The sequence below is a fragment of the Artemia sp. Qi Xiang Cuo genome, chromosome 14 (assembly GCF_049724085.1).
Source record: "Artemia sp. Qi Xiang Cuo chromosome 14, ASM4972408v1, whole genome shotgun sequence".
Lineage (NCBI taxonomy): Eukaryota > Metazoa > Arthropoda > Branchiopoda > Anostraca > Artemiidae > Artemia > Artemia sp. Qi Xiang Cuo.
This window is the reverse complement of record NC_142807.1, coordinates 66427909-66455000: the sequence shown is the minus strand read 5'-3', so window position 1 is coordinate 66455000 and position 27092 is coordinate 66427909. Positions and strand designations below refer to the sequence as shown.

The 27092-nt window shown below is 36.1% G+C and overlaps 1 protein-coding gene across 4 annotated transcripts in view; it reads left to right on the top strand.

Annotated features, from left to right (window-relative positions):
* The window catches only part of LOC148944769 (uncharacterized), a 402967-nt gene that overhangs the window by 176287 nt on the left and 199588 nt on the right, over nucleotides 1–27092 (top strand). For all 4 annotated transcript variants that reach the window (XM_089100060.1, XM_089100059.1, XM_089100062.1 and 1 more), the window contains one exon: nucleotides 20068–21835. In XM_089100060.1, the coding sequence (XP_088956186.1) occupies nucleotides 20068–21835 (1768 nt within the window). The remainder of the gene's footprint in view (nucleotides 1–20067; nucleotides 21836–27092) is intronic.

The window sequence follows — 27092 nt, the reverse complement described above, 5'->3', positions numbered from 1 at the left end:
TATATATATATATATATATATATATATATATATATATATATATATATATATATATATATATATATATATATATATATATATATATATATATATATATATATATATATATATATATATATATATATATATATATATATATATATATATATATATATATATATATATATATATATATATATATATATATATATATATATATATATATATATATATATATATATATATATAATTATATATATATATATTTATATATATAATATATTTTGATATATATCAAAATATATTATATAATATATATTATTATAACAATATTCCGGGGAGTGTAGAGGCTTGATTAAAACATATCTCTTCCAAACCTATTCCCCCCCCTCCAAAAAAAAGTCCTCAGAATCACTGAGAAAAGCTTCAATAAGTTTGTCCATTTTAGCTCATCAAGTTTTGAAATCAACCTGTTTTTTGAAGGTAAAGGAAAAGATTGCTATACAGTATTTGAGGTAGTAAACAATAATCTGGGGAGTATTATTATATACTCCCTAGATTATATTCCTATATACCTAATATATACTCCCCAAATCATTGCTTACGACCTCAAATACTGTAGGCTATATCAATCTTTTCGTTTACAAACTTTTACAAACTTTACAAACATATTTTCAATATTTTTTATTTTTCTTTATTAATTATTTTATTTGCTAACTACATCCTCTAATTTATTTTAATAAAATAGAAATTTCAAAAACTACAAAAATGATTATAACCATTAGATTATTCATTTGAAATTTTGTACCTCCTAAAATTCCAACGCCCAGGGCAAGTGCCCCCTTTGCCCCCGTAAAGTTTCCTTTAGAAACAAAGGGGTCCAAATAGTCGTACAGAATATCTATAGGGGGATATTCACAAATACGAATATGAACACAAGTCTTTTACTTTTGATGAATTCATACACTTATGGAGCTTAAAAATAGACTGTTACCCATGATTGATGACAGGGGTCTCCTTAGAAATAAAAGGTTAGGGGTTAGTAAACACAATAGACACAAATACTGGTTGCAACTTGAAGGTGCGGTGATTTGCTTTCCGTGCCCCTGATTAGTTGTTACTAGCCCCTCAATATCCCTCAACATGAAAAAAAATCCTCCTACGACGACTATAAATAGCTAAAAAAAAAAGACAAAATTGGGCCTGCATAAGATTTGGGCTTCGGAACCATTAAAGCATTTACTATTTATCTAATCTCTGTTTTTTCACTGCTATTAAAAAGGGAAAGTTCATCTATAAAATATTATTGTGGTTTTTATCTTCATTCTACCTTATTTTAAAAATTATTTAATTCCTACAATGTTTTTCGGCTTTGCGTTCTTGTTTACTATGGAAACTAAAAACTGAGCTTCCTTCAGTTTCTTACAGAATTCATATTCTGTATTAGTTATTAATATTGTTGCCGGTAAAAGACCATTGAGAGCCTAATATATATATATATATATATATATATATATATATATATATATATATATATATATATATATATATATATAGTATTTATTTCTTCAGGTTACTTATGGACTTATCTGCTTTTAAGAGAAACTCCTTGTTTTTTGTTGAATTGTGTTATCAGTAAAGCGCTAGTTTTTCAGAATTCCATAAATATTGGGAAACATTACGAGTTAGTACATTTAAAAAACTTTGTAAATATATGTTTCATAAGCTGAAAATAAATAAGTTCGTCGTGTTTTAGGTATTAATTTTACTTTCTACTTCCATGAGAAAACCTTTTTTAAGATTAATCAAACAGTTCGTGGTAAGTAAGGGGTGACTAGGTTAATCAGACACTTGAATAGGTAATTCAAACGAACTGTAAGTAAGGAGCACCTCATCTCAATAGTAAAGGAAATAGAAAAATAGTTAAAATAGTAATAGTAGTAATCAGTAATAACATTTTCACTGGGGGGGGGGGGGGGCAAGAGGGGTCTACTTTCGAATATTCAAGGAGTGTGGGCTATATACTATTTTTTCTCCACATTGCTGGGGGGGGCAACTTCCTCCTCCCCTTGCCTCTCCCAAAAGATGCCCCTGGTAGTAACAGTAAAAAGTAAAGGAAAATCGTAAATAAAACACAACTTTTGCAAGAGACTCTGATTAATAGATAATAATTCTGGGCTTGGTCTGTTCTGTTTGACGTTTTTGGGCTTAAAAACTTATTCCTTTCTAATTTATATACCATTGGCTGCCCCCCCCCCATTGTAACACAATATTTGTAGGTGTAAATATATAATGACTCGGAGGTAATTGGCTTGAGATTGTCTGTGCTGGATTTCAACTCTTGTTGATAGAAGAGCATCGCCAAGTACTGAGAACCATGTTGTGGCTATGATGGGCCGAGGATTGCAAAAAATTCCACTCATACTGGAGGTCCCAAGGACTTCTTGCAGTCCGGTTTTAAGCTGGTCTGAGCACTTCAGTGTAGACGTGAGAAGATGTGTCCCCGTCCAGTACTGGTATCCAGGACCATTGCTTTTCCTGAGGCCAAAATAATTTTAATGATTTAAAGAATATGAAAATTGGAACTTGGAATGTTATGACGTTAAGAAATAACGATGGTATCAATATTTTGACTGACTAATTCAGATGATTCCAATGTTACTTATTAGGAGTTTCAGAAACTCACATACCAGGAGAAGGAAGCATGAACTGGCAGGAAAGATGGGGTATATAGACAGGGAGTAAGTCTCATGATGAATAAGGAAGCTGCTAAGTCTTGTTTAGGCTCGGAAGGTATTAATAATAAACCACTAGTCACTCTTTTTATGACTAAGAAGTTCAGGGTATCAGTTATAGTAGTACATATCCCTGTAGAACAAACTGACTGAGAATTTTGTGACTCAGATTCATTGTGCTTACAGTTACAGGAGCAAATAGAGAGGGTCCCAGGTAGAGATGTGTTGTATTATCAGGAGATTTTAACGTCCAGGACGGTAGAAATTGGGATTGATGGTATCCTAGCTTAGGTAAATATGGTGTAGGAAAGGAAAACAGTAATGGCTAAAGACTGCTGGTATCATAATCTAGTTATTATTTTTGGTATCACAATCTAGTTATAACAAATACAGTGTTTGGTCATAAAATGGCCCATAAGTTAACGTGGTATTCACTTGATGGTAAGACAATAAGCCTTATTTATTATTTCATTGTAAACCAAAGACTGGTTGGATCAATACAAAATACTAAGGCATATAGGAGTGCTGTTATTGATATCATAGGCAGCGCGCTAGCACTGCCTAAGTAAAGAACGATGTGGCCACAATGTGTTTTTTTTCTACTTCTTCTTTCTTCGACAGGCACTTCTTATCGAAGGAGTTGTCGTAAAAACTTCTAAAAGGGCTCATTCAATTTTAAATCGGGGCGGATAGTGCCCTTTTTAATAGTCGAAAGTGATTGGAGTTCAACTAGCCCCCCCCCCACGCCCATCATTCCCCCAAAGACATCCAATCAAAATTTTGAGATAGCCATTTTGTTCAGCGTAGTTGATTTCCAGATATAAAATATCTTTTTGAGCAGGACACTCCCCCACAAACCTCGGGGCAAGGGTTGTAAGTTATGCCCTGAGGGCATATAAGAACAATGTTGGCACAATGTACCATATATTATTTGTTACTTAAAAGCAGGGCACTTTATATGGAAGGGGTTGTCGTAGAGACCTCAAAAGAGGCTCACTCGTTTGGAAATCGAGCGCTCTTGGGTCCTTTTTAATAGTCTAAGGTGTTTGGAGGGCACCTAGCCCCCCCCCCCCACGCCCATCATTCCCCCAAACACATCCAATCAAAATTTAAATATAGCCATTTTGTTCAGCGTAGTTGATTTCCAGATAGAAAGTGTGTTTTTGAGGAGGACACTCCCCCACAACCCTCGGGGCAAGGGTTGTAAGTTATGCCCTGAGGTAATAAGGTTTTATTGTAGAAACTTTAAAAAAGGCTCATTCGATTGGAAATTTGAAAGAACTAGTACCCTTTTTAATAGTCGATAGTGATTGGAGGGAAACTAACCCCCCCCCCCACGCCCATCATTCCCCCAAACGCATCCAATCAAAATTTTGAGATAGTCATTTTGTTCAGCTTAGTTGATTTTGAGATAGAAAATATGTTTTTGAGGAGGACACTCCCCGACAACCCTTGGGGCAGGGGTTTTAAGTTATACCCTGAGGGCATATAAGAACGATGTTGGCACAATGTATTATTTTTTTTTTTCTTTTAGAGCTGGGCACTTCATATGGAAGTGGTCGTCGTAGAAACTTCAAGAGGGGCTCATTCGATTGGAAGTTGAGAGTTCTAGTGACCTTTTTAATAGTCAAAAGTGATTGGAGGGCAACTAGCCCCTTAAAATAATTTATTCATCTAGCCCCAAAAATAAAATAAAATAATCCACCAAGCGTGAAACTACCACAAATCAGCATTGATAAATAAATAAAACCAAAACGAACAGAAATTACAATAATTAACCGAGTGAAACTCAAACCGAGCAAGTTGGGCGCAAAACCCCTAGGCCTTCCCAAGGCCAGAACAAAAATTTGCACTATACTCAAAAAATACAAATGAATGTACATTGTCAGTTTAATGTACATATACTGATATTTAGTAATCAACATGTTAATATTATTTGATTTATTAAAGTTATAAAAGTAAAAACATTTTGATATAGCCATTTTGTTCAGCGTAGTTGATTTCCAGATAGAAAATATGTTTTTGAGGAGGACACTCCCCCACAGCCCTCAGAACAAGGGTTTTAAGTTATGCCTAGGGGGCATGTAAGGTTTCTAAAGAAGGCGTTGTCGTAGAAACTTCAAAAAAAACTCATTCGATTGGGAATTCAAAAGGCTAGTGTCCTTTTAATAGTCAAAAGTGATTGGAGGGAAACTAGACCCCTCCCACGCCCATCATTCCCCCAGACACATCCAATAAAATTTGGAGATAGCCATTTTGTTCAGCGTAGTTGATTTCCAGATAGCAAATATATTTTTGAGGAGGACACTCCCCCACAACCCTCAGGGCAAGGATTATAAGTTATGCCCTTGGGGTATAAAAAGTTTTTATTAAAATATTTGTCGTAGACACTTGAAAAAGGGCTCATTCGATTTGAAATTCAAAGGGATAGTACCCTTTTTAATAGTCAAAAGTGATTTGAGGGCAACTAGCCCCCCTCTCACGCCAACCTTTCCCACAAACACATACAATCAAAATATTTAGATAGCCATTTTATTCAACGTAGTTGAAAGTTTTGGAAATTAGGTCTTTAAGGATGACAACCCCTCCCCTACATCCCTCAGGGCAAGTGTTGTAAGTTATGCCCTGGGGCATATAAACTTTGTATTGAAAGTGTTGTTGCAGAAACTTCAAAAGGGCTCATTCAACTGGAAATTGAAAGGGCTAGTGCCTTTTTAATAGTTGAAAATGATTGGATAGCGACTAACACCCCTCTCGCCCCCACCATTTTCCCAAACACATCCAATCAAAATTTTGAGACATCCATTTTGTTCAACTTAGTTGAACGTTGTGGAAATTAGCTTTTTTAGGATGAAAATCCCCTCAGAGCCCTCAGTGCAAGGGTTGTAAGTTATGCCCTGGGCGCGTAAAAGGTTAATATAAAAAGTTGTTGTATAAATCATAGGCAGCACGATCGCGCTGCCTAAGTAAAGAACGGGGATGCTCGAGAACGAGGCAAGAAACGGGGACTAAGTAAAGAGGAGGACACTCCCCCACAACCCTCGGGGCAAGGGTTTTAAGTTATGCCCTGAGGGCATATAAAAGCAATATTTGCACAATGTACTTTATATTATTTTTTTGCTTTAAAGCAGGGCACTTCATATGGAAGGGGTTGTCGTAGGGACTTAAAAAGGGGCTCATTCGATTGGAAATTGAGAGTTCTTGGGCCCTTTTTAATAGTCTAAAGGGATTGGAGGGCAACTAGCCCCCCCCCCCCCACACCCATCGTTCCCGCAAACACATCCACTCAAAATTTCGAGATACCCATTTTGTTCAGCGTAGTTGATTTCCAGATAGAACGTGTGTTTTTGAGGAGGACACTCCCCCACAACCCTCAGGGCAAGGGTTTTAAGTTGTGCCCTGGGGGCATATAAGGTTTTTATAGAAGGTGTTGTCGTAGAAACTTTAAAAAAGGCTCATTCGATTGGAAATTCGAAAGAACTAGTACCCTTTTTAATCGTCGAAAGTGATTGGAGGGAACCTAACCCCCCCCCCCCCGCCCATCATTCCCCCAAACTCATCCAATCAAAATTTTGAGATAGTCATTTTTTTCAGCTTAGTTGATTTCGAGATAGAAAATTTGTTTTTGAGGAGGACACTCCCCGACAACCCTTGGGGCAAGGGTTTTAAGTTATACCCTGAGGGCATATAAGAACGATGTTGGCACAATGTATTATTTTTTTTTTTCTTTTAGAGCTGGGAACTTTACATGGAAGTGGTCGTCGTAGAAAGTTCAAGAGGGGTTCATTCGATAGTAGATTGAGAGTTCTAGTGGCTTTTTTAATAGTCAAAAGTGATTGGATGGCAACTAGCCCCTTAAAATAATTTATTCAACTAGCCCCAAAAATAAAATAAAATAATCCACCAAGCGTGAAACTACCACAAATCAGCATCGATAAATAAATGAAACCCAAAACGAACAGAAATAACAATAATTAACTGAGTCAAACTCAAACCGAGCAAGTTGGGCGCAAAACCCCTAGGCCTTCCCAAGGCCAGAACAAAAATTTGCACTATACTCAAAAAATACAAATGAATGTACATTGTCAGTTTCATATACATATACTGATATATAGTAATCAAAATGTTAATATTATTTGATTTATTAAAGTTATAAAAGTAAAAACATTTTGAGATAGCCATTTTGTTCAGCGTAGTTGATTTCCAGATAGAAAATATGATTTTGAGGAGGACACTCCCCCACAGCCCTCAGAACAAGGGTTTTAAGTTATGCCTTGGGGGCATATAAGGTTTTTAAAGAAGGTATTGTCGTAGAAACTTCAAAAAAAGCTCATTCAATTGGAAATTCAAAGGGCTAGTGCCCTTTTTAATAGTCGAAAGTGATTGGAGGGAAACTAGACCCCCCCCCCGCCCATCCTTCCCCCAGACACATCCAATAAAATTTTGAGATAGCCATTTTGTTCAGGGTCGTTGATTTCCCGATAGCAAATATATTTTTGAGGAGGACACTCCCCCACAACCCTCAGGGCAAGGGTAATAAATTATGCCCTGGGGGCATAGAAAGTTTTTATTAAAATCTTTGTCGTAGAAACTTGAAAAAGGGTTCATTCGATTTGAAATTCAAAGGGCTAGTGCCCTTTTCCATTGTCTAAAGTGATTTGAGGGCAACTGACCCCCCTCTCCAGCCCACCATTTCCACAAACACATCCAATCAAACTTTTTAGATAGCCATTTTATTCAACGTAGTTGAAAGTTTTGGAAAATTGGTCTTTAAGAATGACAACCCATCCCCTCCAACCCTCAGGACAAGGGTTGTAAGTAATGCCCTGGGGCATATAAACTTTGTATTGAAAGTGTTGTTGCAGAAACTTCAAAAGGGCTCATTCAAATGGAAATTGAAAGGGCTAGTGCCTTTTTAATAGTTGAAAATGATTGGATAGCGACTAACACCCCTCTCGCGCCCACCATTTTCCCAAACACATCCAATCAAAATTTTGAGACATCCATTTTGTCCAACTTAGTTGAACGTTGTGGAAATTAGCTCTTTTAGGATGAAAATCCTCTCAGAACCCTCAGTGCAAGGGTTGTAAGTTATGCCCTGGGGGCGTATAAGGTTAATATAAAAAGTTGTTGTATAAATCATTGGCAGCACGATCGCGATGCCTAAGTAAATAACGGGGACACTCGAGAACGAGACAAGGAACGGGGAATAAGCAAAGAGGAGGACACTCCCTCGCAACCCTCAGGGCAAAGCTTTTAAGTTATGCCCTGAGGGCACATAAGAACAATGTTGGAACAATGTATTATTTATTATTTTTTTCCTTTAGAGCAGGGCACTTCGTATCGAAGAAGTTGTCGTAGAAATTGCGAAAAGCGCTCATTCAATTAGTAATTGGAGTGGCTTGTGCCCTTTTTAATAGTATAAAGCGATTGGAAGGCGACTAACACCCCTCTCACGCCCACCATTTCCCCAAACACATCCTATCACAATTTTGAGATAGCCATGTTGTTTAACGTAGTTGAAAGTTCTGGAAATTCGGTCTTGAGGATGAAAACCACCCTAACAGACCTTAGGGTAAGGGTAGTAATTTGTGCCCTGGGGACATATAAGGTGTTTATAGAAAGCGTTGTCGTTTCCAAAAGGGCTCATTCGATTGGAAATCGAAAGTCCTAGTGCCCTTTTTTATATTCGAAAGTGATTGGAAGGCTTGACATTTTTTTAGTAAAGATCGAAGTGGGTATAATGTATTATTTTTTGTTGTTGTTGTTGTTTAGACCAGGACTCTTTGAATCGAAGGAGTTGTCGTGGGAACTTCGAAAAGGGCTCATTCGATTGAAAATAGAAAGGGCTGATGCCCTTTTTAATAGTCGAAAGTGATTTGAGGGCAACTTATCCCTCTTTCACTCCCACCCTCCCACGCCAACCCCCCCATTTCTGTTCTAAAATTTAATCAAATCATAATAGCTTAAGTTTATCCAAGCTATCAAAGAAAGCAAACAGATTTTTTAGCGAATGGTATCAAGTTTTTCATTTCAGGTCAACTAGAATAGGTATGAAACTAAATTAAACAGTACTATTTGTGTCCAAATTTTTAAAATGGTGGATGTTGTTAAAAATTGCTGAAAATTTTTATCCAAGATACAAATAGCAGGCCAAACTATAAAGTCTTAAAGAACGAAAAGATTTAAAGTATTATTTTCTTTTTCCCTGAAAAGACTATGTCAATATAAAACGAACATAAATTAATATAAAAAACTTTTTCCACAAAATAAGTTTTTCAAAGAAAAGAACTCCATTAAACAGAAAATGAGCAAAAATGAAATCAAATAATCAACCAAGCGTGAAACTACCACAAATCAGCATCGATAAATAAATGATACCCAAAACGAACAGAAATTACAATTATTAACCGAGTCAAACTCAAAATGAGCAGAAATTAACCTAAGTTCGGCGCAAAATCCCTATGCCTTCCCAAGTCCAGAACAAAATTTGCACTTTACTGAAAAAATAAAAAAGAATGTGCATTGTCAGTTTAATATACATATACTGATATTTAGTAATCAAAAAGTTAATATTATTTGATTTATTAAAGTTATGAAAGTAAAAACATTTATATTTTTTTTACTTTTATTTTTTTTATAACATTATAAAGATAAGTAAACATTATCCTTACTTTTCTTTGAAAAACTTATTTTGTGAAAAAAGCTTTTTAAATTAATTAAAAGTAAAGACCACCATCTAGTAGTGTGTATGATTAATTTAGAGCTGAAATTTTGGAAGGGTAACTACCTCCGGAAACTTATGATGTTGGTGGACTCCAGGATGAAAATTAGTGAGAAACTTTCAGAGAAGGTCAAGGAAGAATTTTCCACACAGGAGAGTTTTTACTATGATCTGAAAAACAATCAGAAATTAAAAAAAAGAAGTTTTTTGTAAATGATAGTATGCTAAGGAACATTTTTCAGGCGGAAATCGTCCGCAAAAAATTTGCTTGGGGGAATTCACAGTGAGGATGGAATTATCCAGGAGTGATATTCCAAGGGGAAGGATTTTACGCGGGGGAACGCTCTATGGAGGAAGTTTTCGTTAGGGGGGGATTTTCCTCGGTGTATTTCCACGGTGGATCAGAAATTGATTATAAAAAAAGTTATTTCTACTGAAAGTAAGGATCAACATTAAAACTTAAAACGAACAGAAGTTATTCGTTATATCAGAGGGGCTGTCCCCTCCTCCATACTCCGCTTTACACTGAAGTTCAATCTTTTTTCCCAATACTTTATGAATGATTCCTTAAACACAGGGGCCGTTTAATTAGTTTCAGTACCTTTTTTTTACAACTACTAACAAACTTTAGCTTGTTGAGAGGGGTATAGAAGAGGGGGCAGCCCCCCCTCACATACGGAATAATTTTTTTTCGTTTTAAGTTTAAAAGTTGATCCTTACTTCCAGTCGAAAAAAACTTTTCTTTAGTTATCTAAAACAGAAACGAGCAGAACCCTCTTAAAAATTATTTTTTATAGCGCAGGCGTAAAATCTATCCACGGAAGCAGAATTAACTCATGTTAGAAACTAACTTTACTAACTATACTATAGTTTGTTATACAATAGTTATACTTCATAGTCGTATTTACTTTATATGTACAATATGATTATACTATAGTTATATAAACTAACTATAGAAATTAACTGAAGTTAGAAACGTTTCGCCAGTAAGACTAGTAATCTGGAGAAAGCGAATGGCAAACCGTTGCAGCACTTAAGTTCTAGCGATTCATTATCTCATTTTTCTTTTTCTTGGCCCCTTACTTCCCTGTCTTGATCACAATTTTCTTTTTCTCCGAATTGTTTTTGTATTAATTAATTAAAAAAGCTTGTAATAAATACAAATCAAGGTTGAAACGAGCAAAAATCTCTACAAAAAAGAGTTTCGGTATGACCTCCTTCTCTCACTGTAAAAGTCTAAAACCTATTGCGTCATTGGCGCTTTACTGAAAACTATATGTGTCTTTATTAGTCTTAGAGTGTTCAATTAAAATCAAATTTAATGTTCGATATAATGCTATTAATTGTTGAAAGATCATCAGTTCAAGATTTTATTTCACTGTAATTTTTTTGTCATTTTCAATACTCTAATAACTGGAAAAGAAAATATTTGTAATATAATTCGTTTTCAGTGAATAACCAATGACATAGTAAGCCTTAGAATTTTACAGTTAGGGAAGGGGGCAGTATCCAAACTCTTGTTTGTAATGAAGTTAAATTTGTCTTAAACAGTCTTGGAGAGAACTAATAAAATTAAACTGAATATGTTATATGTATTGGTATTAATTACTGAAAGCTCATCAGTTCAAAATTAAATTTTACTGTAATTTCTATGTTAATTTTCAATGGTGTAATAAGCACAAAAGAAGATATTTGTAATATAATTCCGTTTTTCAGTAAAGCGTCAATGACGCTGTAGGGTTTAGACTTTTACAGTGAGAGAAGGAGGCAAAACCTAAACTCTTTTTGTAGAGATTTTTGCTCGTTTCAAGCTTGATTTGCATTTTCAATTTAAGCTTCATTCGTTTTAATATTTATTTACTCATTTATATTAGTATCTATTATATGTATGTTTGCTATGATTGTTAATTTAATTTCTGTTCATTTTGGATTTCATTTACACTTCAATAGCAAGTATTTTTGCTCGTTTTAAGCTTTATTTGCATATTCAACTTAAGTTTTACTCGTTTTAAGATTTATTTGAAAGCTCACCAGCTCAAGATTTATTTGCACCCAGGTCCAGATTTAAACTTCGGCGCTTCTTAGCCCAAGCGTTTCTGCCGCACCATTTTTGTAAGATTTTTGAGGAAATTCCCAAAATTTTGGGAATAATGAAAGCTGCATGGCCTAATGGGCCTATTGGTAAATCCTGGTCTGGTTTCACTGCATTTTTCATTTTGTTTTCAACGTTATAATAAGTAAAAAAGAAAATTTTTGTAATGTAATTCCTTTTAGTAAGGCGCCAAATACGCAGCAGGCCTTATGGTTTGACCGCTTGGGAAATGGACAGTAGCCATACTCTTGTTTGTAGGGAAGAGTAGAGGTGTCTGGAACAGTTTTGGAAAGAGCTAATAAAATTACTAAAAAAAGGGGGGGGGGTGTTCAGGGGTCAGCTTCCATGATTTTTGGAATATAATATCTTTAATAAGTTGTTTTGTTTGTTGTTTTTTTCTGAGGGAAGGGGGGGGGGGTTCTGGCCTTGGATGGGGATCCAGGATTCAGTTACCATGATTTATCATTGATAGTTTTTTGGAGTGAGGGATATCGTTTCATGGAGGACCATGGGTCAATTCCCATAAGTTTGAAAATAGAATATTGTTGATAAGTTATTTTTTTTGGGGGGGGGGGGCATGGAGGTCCAGGGGTGAGTTGACATAATTTTGGGAAGAGAATATGGTTAACAAGATTTTTTTTTTGGGGGGGGAGGGTCGGTCCATACAGAGAAGACCAGGGGTCAGCTCGCGTGAGTTTTGGAATAAAATATCGTCCATAAGATGTTGTTTTTTTTTTTAGTGGGAGGTTGGTTTATCTGATCTCTGAAATATTCTCAGAACCCTCGCACAAGAACCTTATGTGCCCCCTGAACACAACATACAACACTTCCCCCAGGGCTCTGAGGGGTAGTATTGACCCCAGATTTTTGTTATCCAAGTTTGTTGACTTATTTGAACAAAATGGCTATATAAAACATCCGATCGAATGGATTTGGGGTAAAGAAGGGAGGAGGGCTAGTTACCTTTCGGTCCCTTTAGACTCTTAAAAAGGATATAACTTTCAATTTCCAGTAGAATGAGCTCCGGTGATGTTACACGATCATTCCCTCCATTAAAACCTTATATGGCGCAGGGGCATAATTTACAACACTTGCCCCCGGGTTCTTGGGGATTGTCTAAACCCCGGAGCTTATATTAAATGATATTTGGTCTATTTTAGTCAAAATAAAAATATAAAAATTTGATAAGACGTATTTGGGGAAAAGACGGTTTGGGGGAGAAGGAGGGGCTATCTGCCATCACTTTGACTCTCAAAAAGGGAACCAGAACTTTAAATTTCTAGTCATTTGAGTCCCCTCTGAAGTTTATCTCTTCCATAAGAACCTTATATACTTCTGGGAATCATTTATAACCCTTCCCCCAGGCTTGGGGGGATGTTGACCCCGAAGGTTTTTTTATCTGATTGTTGGACATTTCCAAACATTAAATAAAAAAACAATTTTTTTAAACTGAAAGTAAGGAGCGACATTAAAACTTAAAACAAACAGAAATTATTCCGTATATGAAAGGGGCAGTCCCCTCCTCAACGCCTCGCTCTTTACGCTAAAGTTTTTTATTGTTTTAAAAAATAATGTTGTGAGACAGAGTCAAACTTTAGCGTAAAGAGCGCGGCGTTGAGGAGGGGACAGCCCCTTTCATATACGTAATAATTTCTGTTCGTTTTAAGTTTTAATGACACTCCTTACTTTCAGTTTAAAAAACTTGTTTTTTTTTATTTAATTCTGATCGTTTTTTAGTTAATGCAGCTTTTATTTTGGCTCGCCGTCATTGAATAAGTAAACAAAATTTGCATAAAAATTTTACTCTTCTTTTGCTAAATGGCAGTCTCTAAATTTGGTTCTGACTTAATTTACAAATTAACTTATGTAACGAACTTCTATATTCTTATATTTTTCTTCTGGCAAAAAATACGTTGCAGATATAGTTGCAGAGTTTTGCAAATATTAGCTTGAAACCTATGTAATAAGGTTTTCTGATACTTTAAATCTGACGGTGTGATCTTTATTAAAATTCTGTCGCTAGTAGGGGATGTTTCACCCCTCTTTCAAAAATGAGGTAAATTTTCTCAAGCTAGTAGAATTTGATGAGTAATACTAAACTTAATAAAATTTATATATTTAGAATCAGCATTATAAGCCCATTCTTTTGATACATTTATTGACATCAAAATTCCGTTTTTAAAAGTTTTGATTTCTATTGAGCCGTATTGCTTGTGTTTTTGTTTTTTTACGTATATGTTATTACGTATATGAGGGGGTTCTCCCCTTAGTCAATACCACCCTTAATTTCACCTTCCCTTACTTTCAGTTGAAAAACTTGTTTTTTTATATTTAATTTCTGATTTTTTTTTAAAAATAATGATGGGAAATCCAGCACCCCCTTCATAGCAATGTCCCTTCCCCCATGAAAACTTCCTTCATGATAAGATCCTCCCATATAACCCCCGACCCCCCCCCCACCCCCCACTACCAGAAAAAATCCCCCCTGAAAACGTCTGTATACTTCCCAATAACCAATACTATATGTTAACATTGGGTAAAGTTCATAACTTTCAGCCCTCCCCCTGGGGGCTTCGAGGGATTAAGTCATCCTAAAAGACATAGTTATAATATTTTCGACCATGTTGAACAAAATGGCTATCTCAAAATTTTGATCGGGTGACTTTGGTAAAAAAAATGAGCCTGGGAGGGGGCCTAGTTGCCCTCCAATTTTTTTTGTCACTTAAAATGGGCACTAGAAATTTTAATTTCCGTTCCAATGATCCCTCCCATGATATTCTAGGACCACTGGGTCAATACGATTATCCCTGGGGAAAAGAAAAAAAAAGAAAATAAACACCCATCCGTGATCTTTCTTCTGGTAAAAAATGGAGATTTCCACATTTTGTAGATAGGAGCTTGAAACCTCTACAGTAGGGTTCTCTGATACGCTTAATATGATGGTGAGATTTTCATTAAGGTTCTATAACTTTTAGGGGGTCTTCCCCCTTTTTTCGAAAATCAGCCAATTTTCTCAGGCGCGTAACTTTTGATAGGTTAGATTAAACTTGATGAAACTTATATATTTGAAATCAGAATTAAAATCTGATTCTTTTGATGTATCTATTGGTATCATGATTGAGAATCTAGCTCTTTCTTATTTAGTTGGGGGAATGCGAAACTTCTCGGAGTGGACGTGGTGGGCAGGAGTGGGAGCCTCAATTATACCCAAATCATGGAAATAATTTGTCAAAGATTGGATATCATAATATCACATTGCTGTATGCAGGTCTTTCAGTTTTTTTTATATTAAGTATATTTAGAAAAACATATAAAGTTTGGATTTCCGAGAGATTTTGAAGCCTCGCTGGGTGATGAGCAAAGGTACCCAGAATTATAATTGCCTTATTTTGAACTATCTGAAGAGGTTGCAGATGGACCATAAATGTGTTGAGATAGATTACAGGGCAATAATTAAGATATGATTCAATTAGAGAATGGTATAAAGTTTTAATGATGGAAAAGGGAAACACATGTTTCAATCTATGAATACAATCTAAGTTATGGGCAAGTTTCAATCTCAAATAATCGGAATGCTTACGGAAAGATGAAAGCTCATCGAGAATAATCCTAAGGTAACGAAATGAGTCTACCCTTTTTATCCTACTTTGGTTTACAATTAACTCCTCTATGCTAATTTTATTTACTGCCTGCTGTGACCGCCCCAAAATCATGAATTCAGTTTTAGAAAAGTTCGGAGCTAGGTAGTTACATGCAAGCCATTTATTCAAAGATTTCATTGCTGTCGCCATTTCCTCAACTAACAAAGATGGAGTTTTAGCTTTTACTGTCACTGCCGTATCATCTGCAAAAATTACTGCTAAGCTGCTATCTTCGGGTAAATACCTTGGAAGGTCATTTATATAAATTAAAAATAGTAATGGCCATAACAATGATCCCTGGGGGACTCCAATATCATCAATAACAATATGGCTTGACAGGTGCCCATTTATTTATGCTTGAATTTTTCGACCATGCAGGTAAGATTTTACCAGATCTAGGCCTTTACCTCTAATACCTGTGTTATTAATTTTCTCCAGACAAATTTCATGGTTTAGCGCATCAAATGCCTTTTTTGTATCATAGAAAAGAGTAGACACATGATTATCATCTTTCAGTGAATCATTAATCTCTAAAATTAGCGCAGCAATAGCTTGTTCAGTAGAATGACCCGACCTGAATCCAAACTGATTTTAAATAAATAAATTCCTTTTATCAATATACAAGACAATTCTTTTTTGAATATTTTTTTCTAGAACCTTAGATAGGGGAAAAGAATAGCTTTTGGGCGATAGTTGCCTATATCTGTCTTATCACCTTTCTTATGAATTGGAATAACTCGTGCAGATTTCCATACTCCTGGAAAGATCCCTGATGATATAGATGTATTTAAAATATGAAGCAACGGGACATGGATAACACAATTAAGTTCGCTCATAATATTTGTAGAGCCCATCTAGACCTAGGGAATTACCACCCTTTAAATTCATAATTACTTTCTGGAACTCACCAAAAGTAACAGGGGCCAGGAACATACTAGAATTTTCAGATGGCGGGAGATATTCTTTATAGGAATAAAACGGCGATTCAGGGGAATTCCGGTCAACAGTAGTACTAATATGAAAAAAATAATTACAAAAATAATCTGCAACGACATCCTTCCCCTTCAATTCAACACCATTTTCATTTCTGATCACTTCAGGGTGTGGTGTCTTAGTATTGTTTCTAATTTTTTCCTTGATTAATTTGTATGTAGTCCGAGGTGAGTCAGAGTTTTTAAATGAATTTTCATAATAAATTTGTTCATTTGTTCTAAGAATTTTTACCAGCAAATTTTATTAATTTTGAATCGCTGTACATTATGAGCTGAGGGGTATTTCATTTTTATTTTATACAGGCTATATTTTTTCTTGATAGATTTTAAAAGTGATATACTTATCCAAGGTTCTTTGGGTGAGTTTCTTTTCCGGTGTAGTTTTAAATAGGCAATGAAGGTCCAAATTTTCATTCAAAATTCGATAAAGTATATCTAAGGACGCATCTGAGTCATTCTCATTAGTAAATTCACTCCAATCGACATCGCTAAGATTTCAGTTCATTCATATTTACTTGTGAGAAATTTCTCCTCTTCATAGGATTTTCTTTATTGACTATCATTTGCGCTTTGAAATCAGACGTTAAAATACAATGATCAGATGTCTCATCCACAACCACGACTGTATCTAACATGGATATGGTGCAAACATGTTATCAATCAGAGAAAAAGAAGAATTTTTTATTCGTGTTGGAATTAAACATACTGGGATCATACCATGAGAAAGGTTACATTCTAGAGACTGAAGGACTTGTCGGTCAATTTCTTGCTGACTTGATGGGAGACATACCATTAAGTCAATATTGAAGTCCCCAAGGATGAAAAATGGCATTCGAAGATTTGATATTACACTTAACATATTTTAAAATTTATCAATGAAGTCTGCCATGCTAGACGAGGGAGGGCGATAAATTACAGTAATTAAAAATTTTTCACTATTTGGTAAAAAACATTCAACAATACAGCTTTCAAAAATCATCTCAGTATTTAGATACAGAAATTCTTTTTTTCATCCGTGCCAGAATATAATTTTTAACCAGTATTGCTAAACCACCTTGCTTTTTTCGATTCCTGCTTACATGAAAAGATTGGAAATCGCTAATTTTAATTTTATTTGCCGGGTTTTCATCTAAAAATGTTTCACAAACTCCAAGAATATCCGTACCCGATTCAAATAAAAAAATTTCCGCTCCTCCATCCACGACAGTTCCAAAAAGATATTCTCCTCATATTTGGTTTCTTATGATCTATCTCATGAGAAAACAAGTATTTATTAGGGGGAACTAAAAAAGAGTTTATTCGTGTCGGAATAAAACATACTGGGTTCATGCCATGAGAAAGGTTACATTCTAAAAACTGAAGGACATGTCGGTCAGTTCCTTGCTGGCTTGATAGGAGACATCCTATTAAGTCAATATTGAAGTCCCCAAAGATTAAAAATGGCATTCGAAGATTTGATATCACATTTAACATATATTTATATTTGTCAATAAAGTCTGCGCATTCAACAATACAGCTTTCAAAAACTTCTCAGTATTCAGATATAGAAATTCTTCTTTCATACGTGCCGGAATATAAATTTTAAGTAGTATTGCTAAACCACCCTGCTCTTTTCGAGTTCTGCTTACATGAAAAAATTGGAAATCGCGAATATTAATATTATTTGCCAAATTTTCATCTAAAAATGTTTCACAAACACCAAGAATATTTTATCCGGTCTTTTGACTTATTTTAACAAAATAGCTATCTCAAAAATGTGATCGAATCATTTGGGTTAAAGAAGGCAGGAGGGCTAGATGCCCTCCAAAGACTTTTGACTCTTAAAAATGGCACTAGAAATTCTGATTTACAATCGAATGAGCCCCCTCCGAAAATTATGCTACCATCCCTTCCATAAAAACCTTATACACCATCGGGGTATAGTTTACAACGCTTGCCCCCAGGTTCTGGTGGGCTGTGTTATCCCTGGAGTCTTTGTCACATGATCTTTGGTCTATTTTGTCAAAATGAAAATATAAGAAATTCGATCGGACACATTTGCGGAAAAAAGGGTTGGCGGAGGGGGGAGGGCTAGTTGCCATAGGATCACTTTTGAATCTTATAAAGGAAATTAGAACTTTCAATTTCTAATCATTAGAGGCTTCTCTAAGGTTTATAAGGCCATTTCTTCCATAATTTTTTCTATGGCCCTAGGGCAAAAAATTCAATCCTTCCCACGGCTCTGTTGGGGGGGGGGGGGGGTTTGTTGACCCGAAGTTTTTGTTATCTGATTGTTGGACTATTTAAAACAAACTGGAAATCTCAAAATTTTGATCAGATGCATTTGTGGAAAAGAAGGTGTGTGTATGTGTGGGGAAGGAGTTATTTCAAAATAAATGGCTATCTCATAATTTTTATTGATTGAGTTGGGGGAATACAGGGTTTCTGTGAGGGGGGTAGATGCCCTCCGTTCACTTTTTACTCTTAAAAGGTAACTAGAACTTTCAATTTCCAATCAAAGGAGCCATTTCCGAAGTTTATACGACCACTCCTTACATATAGACCTTAAATGCCCTCGGTGCATAACTTACAACACTTGCCCCGGCTCTGAGGGTTTTTATCGACCCCAAAGTTTTTATTATCCGATGTTTGTACTGTTTTTAACAAACTGGCTATCTCGACTTTTAACGCCTGCCCCCGTGCCCTGGATGATTGTGTCGACCCTAGAGTTTTTATAACTATTTTTCACAAAATGGCAATCTCAAAATTTTTGTCGGATGGATTTTGGTGGAAAAGGGCGTGGGGGTTGCTAGTTGCCCTTCGATGTCTTTTGATTATTAAAAAGTAACTATAACTTTCAATTCCAATCAAATGAGCCTTCTCTGAAGTTTTTACGAGCATCCCTTTTATAAGAACCATATACGCACTCAGGGATAACTAAAAACACCTGCCCCCTGTCTCTGGGGGGGGGGGCTTGTCAACCCCGGTGTTTTTATTATTTGATTTTTGAACTATTTAAATAATTGCTATTTTAAAATTTTTATCGGATGGGTTTGGTGGAAAAATGGGCATATGGGCTAGTTGCTTTCCAATTTCTTTTGAATCTTAAAAAGTGAACTAGAACTTTCAATTTCCAATCAAATAAGCCCTCTCTGAGATTTACGGGCATCCCTTCTATAAGAACCATATATTCCCCCAGGGCTTAGCTTACAACGATTGCTCCCAGGCCCTGGGAGGCTATGTCAACCCCAGAGTTTTTAATTATAAGATGTTTGAAGTATTCTTAACAAAATGGCTATCTAAAAATATTTATCGGATGTATTTGGGGGAAAGGGGCGTGCAGGGCTAGCTGCCCTCCGATCACTTTTGAATCTAAAAAAGGGAACTAGAACTTCGATTCCCAATCGAATGAGCCCCCTCTGAAGTTTGTACAACGACCCATTACATTTGAAGTGCCTCTGGAAAAAATAATAATAAATAATTGATAAAATATTGTAGCCGTTTAGCCTTTACTATAGGCATCACTATAGCGTTACCTCTGACACTGTGGCATTGCATTTTAAGTTTGTTTACAAGGTTTTTTTTATCTTCTTTATCGTGCTCCACTGTTTGATTATTTTCTTATAAGCGGACAATAAATAATTAAAATTTGTTTCAGAGAGTTGCTGGTGCAAGAAAACTTTAATTTAAAGTTTTAAAGCGTATCTTATTTAGGGACCCCTTGCCCTGTTTTTCTTCTTGGTCTTTCACGTCTTTGTTTTTCTTTTGCTTCTTTTTGTGTAGCTCGTTAAGTATTCAAGTTGTACAATTGCATATTAAGTTAAAATACTATGAGGTTTTTCCGTTTTCTTCTAACTCCACTGTTTCTTTAATTATTTAAAATTGAGTGGTAAATGATTACCTAACTTTAATTCTTCTATTTCAGAGAATTGCTCCAGCAAGTAAACTCCAACCTAAACAATCGTTTAACTTTTGATGGAGGGGGAGCGCGTTCTCTTCTGCCAATTTTTGAAGTTTTGAATTTAGTGGATAAAAAATTTCGCTTTAAACGCAATTCCGGTAAGGCAACTTCCAGGAAAATCAATAAGTCCACATTCAATGAAGCAGAAGGTAGTAAATCTTATATCCAAGTCAATTCTGCAACTCAATATGTTGAGGCTGAGAAAACAAATGAATTATTGCAGGAATTTCTGGACTCAGCAGCTTATACCAATAGTGTCTCAATAGTAAATGAACTGGAAAGGAAAAAAATAAGTTATGAAGACATTAAAACAAAGGAAAATCAAAGGTTATATCTAGTGAATGAATTTGATAGCAAAGACGATATTGATGTATATGAAAACAAGAATGAAATAACGGACAATATTAAAACAACAGAACTAGAAATTTCTAACGAGAATAAATCTAAAAATGAGTCTAGTAATATTAAAAATTTCAACTTCATAGAAATGAAGAACGATAATGCAATGAAGAACCAAAAGACAGTAACAACACAAACACGTATTAAGGACAAATTTTTTTTTAGTGAATTCAATATAGACAACAAATCGAAAAAAACTCCCAAAAACTTAACGGCATTGGGACTTGTTTCACACCCAATAGTCTTTCCTGTTAATATAGTAAAAAAAATTGATCAAACAAAAAATGTTGATGATTCGCAGACCGACAGTTCAGATCCAGTACGGAAAGACGAGATGTATAAAAAATCGAATAAACAACTTCATGATGAAGATAAGCTATCATATGAGGTTGAGGCAGACTCGAACTACGACCATACAATGAACTATTTTACCCTTCGTTACAACCGGTCTAGAACTGAGGCACACAAGTATTGGAAATACATTGGTAATATTTCATCCACACTGAACTTTAATGTAGTTATCTGGCCAACAGGAACACTATCGAGTACAACAAGAAATAAAGCAGTGTATAGGGTTGTTACAACTTTGTTGTCCCCCTTTGTTATGGAAGATAAAAGTAAAGATAAGTGCCTAATTGGTTTAGAGTGTATAATCCTCCCAGAAGGAATGTTTAATGTCTTGGAGGATAAGAATTGGAATAGAACGAAGTGGAAAACGTGTTGCTATGGTCTTTCAATAGATTTGATTATTAAACTGTCAAATGACTTAGGTATATCTTTCCAACTTTATTTGCTTGAAGGCTATCGATCTACTCGGACGGAGAAATTGATTCAAGAGATAGAGCGGGGTACGATACATTTAAGTTTCGCGCCATTAAATCCGTCTTCCAGTCGTTCAAAAGCAATAGACTTCAGTGTACCGTACTTTTATTCTGGGCTTTCGTTTTTAGCCAATATTGACAATGATGATGTGAGCTTACTTGCATTTCTTGAACCATTTAGTATGGATTTATGGATTGTGATTTTTGTTAGTTTGAATCTGACTGCAATTGTGGTGGCAGTTTATGAGTGGCTCAGCCCATTTGGACTTAATCCTTATGGGAGACAAAGAACGAAAAACTTTACATTAGCTAGTGCATTATGGGTGATGTGGGGACTTCTCTTTAGTCATTTGGTACAATTTAAGGCCCCCAAATCCTGGCCAAACAAGTTTTTGATTAACGTTTGGGGCGGGTTCAGTGTCATTTTTTTGGCGTCATATACTGCAAATATTGCTGCCTTGTTTGCTGGAATTTTTGCTCATGGTCCAGTTACGAATTTTGGAGATGCAAATGTAAGTGCCTAATCCTTTTTAATTTTTGCTCTATTTATTTATTTTCTCATCTTTTTTATATGACATCAGGGCTTTCAGTTTCACTTCTTACTTCGACGTCGCATCAATTCATAGCCAATGGAATGTCAATAAGAATCTGCGAACTTGGACACTGCGAACAGAAATTACGAACTTGGACACAAGAGAGTTAAAAATGAAACAACCAGGGATCGTAACAGAATGAAGTTAGCTGCTCAAAGTAATATAGGTTTCAGGGATAAAAATTTCAGAAAACTTAAAGCGATCGCGGTGTAAGGGAAGCTATGAAATGCAATAAGAGATGTCATCTAATCTTTTTAATTTTGGCTCTATTTATAATTCCTCATATCTTTTTTAATACCATTAGTGATGCGTAGTTCATATTTGAATCCAAATTTTATGGATTTACCCCTATTGGATTCTCAGTTGAAGTCATCGCCAATCACAGAATTGGAGTTGGCCCTGGGAAAAAAATTTGGCACTTAATAAGAGTTGGAGATGGAAATAATTTCTTAGACCACACTGCTTTTCCATTTACAAAAAATTTAAACAAGAAAAACGGGTTTTAATTTTTATAAAGCAGTGAATACAAATACAACACTTAATTAAACAAAAGTACTCCGAATATTTCGGCCCCACGCCCGGAAGCCTTTCTCAACGAAAAAAAAAATATATATAAAAAAAATTAATCAAAAAATTTTCTTTTTAAAAAGCTTAACTTACATCAACATAAAAACATACTAAACAAACAGAAGAAAAAATATAAATAAATAGGAAAACAAAACTCACATATCAAATAAACGGATTTTCTGGAGACTAGCACTGGGGTCACAAGCAATTGTTTTCAGTTGATAACATCACAGTGTTGGCTTATAGATTACCCAAGGAAAGTCTCTGCTGTTATCTCGGTTAAGAGCCATGGGGCTCTTTTTTTATTCTTCGGCCATTTCGCATAGAAGGGTTCATCGTACAAATTTGGGCGGGGCCTCATTTTATTAGAAATTGGAAGCTCTGTTGCCCTTTCTAAGGATAAGAAATCAACTTGGGGCTGTCAGCCCCATTTGAGTACCCTTTTTTGCTACTTTGCCCTTCCTGCAAAACCCCACAAGGTATATTATAAAAAATTCCGGATATCTGTTTTGCTGAATAGTTCAAACTTTAGACTGGGGAAAATTAGGCCCTTAATGTTAACCTTTTCTTGGAAACTGTTCTTTTCTAAAATAATCTTAAATAAATCATCCTAATTTCTAAAATTAGCTGGTGTAAATGTGAGGGGGAACATACAAAATGAATATACAAGGGAGGATACAACGAAGACAATAACAAATATTTTAATCAAAGCTAACTTTCAAATAGCCTACTTTTAACCTTAAAGCAGGATCGTTGTTTTACATGTGGGAAAGATTTTATAGGGAGACTTGTTGGGGGGGGGATAGAAGGGTCTGTAAGGAGTTATTTTAGGGGATAATTTCTCACATACTTGTCAATTTAAAAATACAATCGTAAAAAAAATCTCCTGAATTCCCATTCAGATGAACAATAATACTTCTTTCTCTATAGTAAGAATAAATAGTAATCCTCTATAGTAAGAATAATAAGAAACTTTATGGTACGAGGGCGTTCAAAAAGTTCGTAGAACTGCATACAAAACTTTATTTCATAAAAACAAAACCATCACTACTTTTCAATATAGTCTCCCCTAACTTCAACGCACTTAGACTACCCATGCTCAAGTGCCGCAATTCTAGCATTGAAGAAGTCTTGTGACTGGAAATTCAACCACTAATCTGAAACTTTCTTGGAGGCGGCGAGTCACTGTGTTTCCACTGCTTGGAAATGATCTTGCTCTCAGAGTCCCAGTGGTGTACCCAGGTCTCGTCTCCAGTAACAAGTCGCAAATGGAAGTCTTCTGGGTCTCTCCTGTAAAGCTCGAGAAGTTGTGAACTGAGCTGCATCCGCTGCTGTCCATCTTGCACTTGAAGAATTCGAGGCACCCATCTGGGAGACACTTTGGAGAGATGAAGATGGTCGTGAAGAATGTTGAAAACGCTCTCTTCAGAAATGCCAACTTCGGTTGCAACTTCTTTGACCTTTAAACGGCGATTAGCCATGACAAGGTCTTCCACACGCCGGATGACCTCCGGGGTCGTCACTTCCAAAGGTCGACCGGACCTCGGGTCGTGTTCCAGGGGTTTACGGCCCCGCTTGAACTCTGCGGCCCATTTGGAGACCGTGGAATACTTGGGAGCATCTTGCTGGTACACCTTGGCCAACCGATCTGTGATTTCTCTAGCCGAAGAACCTTGTCAAAGATAACAAGGAATTTGATCACTGCTCTGTACTCGATCAGTGACGAATCCATTTCTATAGTGATTCAATTACCTTGGAGTCTTCTTATTCCTGAAAGCAAAATGAACAGTTTTCAGGCTGTGGATATCATTTACCTAGATAGGCATGCATGCAGGGTTAGAACTTATTTCGTCAAGTGTTCCGTTCTACGAACTTATTGAACGTCCCTCGTAATAAACAATATTAAACAATAATTAAACAACCCATAACCAAGGAGTGTTGAGGAGGGGTTGCCCCCTCCTTAACACCTTGCTCTTCACGCTAAAGTTTTGCGGCGTTTTTTTAAAGTTACTTATTGTTCTAATTACACGACCCTTGTGTTTCACGACTAGGACAAAATTTAAATTTAAGCGTAAAGAACAAGGTGCTGAGGAGGGAGCAACCCCCTCGTATCCGTAATATTTCTGTTTGTTTCAAGTTTTAATTTTGCTCCTGACTTTCAGTTGAAAAAACTTTTTTTTTTTTGTTTAATTTCTGATCGTTTTTTAAATAACGCCAGGAAATCTGGTTCCACCTACAAAGGAAAAATCCCCTGCCCCGTGGAAATATTCTCTAGACAATTCAATACTAGTTAAAATCTACACCGGAAAATTATGCTTAACACCTCCATGCGTTAAATTGAGTCAGTAAAGAGAAATCAAGACACATAAATAAATTTCGTAGAGGAATTCTGGCAAATTCCCCCAGTATACAATTACCCCTGAAAAGTTCACCACCAGGAAAATTCCCTCTCCGTGGAAAATTCTCTCCGTGCAGAGTCCCCCCTAGAAAAAATTCTTCCTCCCCTCCCAACCCGATAAATGTATGCATACTTCCCAAAATACTAATACTATATGTAAACAATGGGCAAATTTTATAACATAAAGACCTTTCCCCAGGAGCTATGGGGGGTTATGTTACCTCTAAAGGTATAGTTTTCAGGCCTTCAACTATAACATTTTTATCGGATGGGTCTGGGGAAAAAGGGCGTGGGGGTATAATTGCCCTTTGATCTCTTTTGACTCTTTAAAAGTTAACTAGAACTTTCTATTTTTAATTAAACAAGCCCTCTCTGAGGTTTATACGAGCATCCCCTCTATAAGAACCATATATAACCCAAGAGTATAACGTTACAACGCCTATCCCTGGGCCCTGGAGGGTTGTGTCGACCCCGGAGTTTTAATATCTGATTTTTGAACTTTTTTAACAAAATGTTCACCACAAATTTTTATCGAATGGGTTTATCCATGCGATAAACCAAAAGGCGAGGAGGGCGGGATGAGATAGTTGCCCTCCGATCCTTTTTTACTCTGAGGAAATTAACTAGAACTTTTAATTTCCATTCAAATGAGCACTCTCTGAAATTTATACGAGCATCCCTATCATTAGAACCATATACAGCCCCAGGGCACAGCTTAAAATGCCTGCCCATCTGGCCCTGGGGGGCTGTGTCGACACCGGAGTTTTTGTTAGCTGACCTTTGAACTATATTAAAAAAAATGGCTATCTCAAAATTTTTATCGGAAGGGTTTGGGGGAAAATGGTATTGATGGGCTAGGGGCCCTCCGATCTCTTTTGACTCGTAACAATTGAACTAGAACTTTCAATTTCCATTCAAATCATCCCTCTCTGAAGTTTATAGGATCATCCCTTCCATAAGAACCACATATGCCTTCAGGGCATAACTTGCAACGCCTGTCCCCAGGCCCTGAGTGGATCGACACCGGAGTTTTTTTTCTGACCTTTGAACTATTTATAACAAAATGGCTGTCTCAAAATTTTTATCTGATGCATTTGGCTGAAAAGGGGCGTGGGGGGATAGTGGCCCTCTGTTCTCTTTTGACTCTTAAAAACTGAACTAGAACTTTCAGTTTACAATCAAATGAGACCTCTCTGGAGTTTATACGTGCATACCTTCCACAACAGCTATATATGGCCCCAGGCAAAACTTACAATGCCTACCCGAGCCCTCAGAATTTTGGCCTGAGGCCTATATATGGCCCCAGGCAAAACTTAAAACGCCTACCCCAGCCCCAGCAATCTCAGAATTTTGATCGGACGATTTTGGAGAAAAACGTGGCGAGGGAGGGGGCCTAGTTACCCTCTAAATTTTTTGGTCACTTAAAAAGGGCACTAGAACTTTTAATTTCAGTTAGAATGAGACCTCTCCCGATGTTCTAGGCCAACTGGGTCGATACGATCACCCCTGGGGAAAAAAAAAACTAAACACGCATCCGTGATCCTTCTACTGACAAGAAGTACAAAATTCTACATTTTTGCAGATAGAAGCTTGAAATATCTAGAGTAAGGTTCTATGATACGCTGAATCTGATGCTGTGATTTTCATTAGGTTTATATGAATTATAGGGGTCTTTTCTCCTTCGAAAATCAGACAAAGTTTCTCAGGCTCTTAACCTTTGATGGGTATAACTAAACTAAATAAAACTTATATATTTAACATCAGCATAAAAATTTAATTCTTTTGATATATCTATTGGCATCAAAATTCCTTTTTTTGGAGTTTCGTTTACTATTGAGCCGGGTCGCTCATTACTTACAGTTCGTTACCACGAACTGTTTGATTCAAAATATTCATTAGGTCAAGTGTTACCGATCGAAGGCTGCAAGCCTGAGAAAATCTGTCTGATTTTTGAAAAAGGGGGGAAACATTCGCTAAAGATTCAATTAAATCATACTATCAGATTCAGCGTGTCAGAGAGCCCCACTGCAGTGGTTCCAAGCTCCTATCTGCAAATATATGGAGTTTTGTATTTTCGTAAGACCACGGAAGCGTGTTTGTTTGTTTTATTGTATTTATTTTTGTTTTTTTCCCAGGAGTGATTGTATTGAACCAATGGTCCTAGAATATCGCAATAGGACTCATTCGAATGGAAATTAAAAGCTCTAGGAC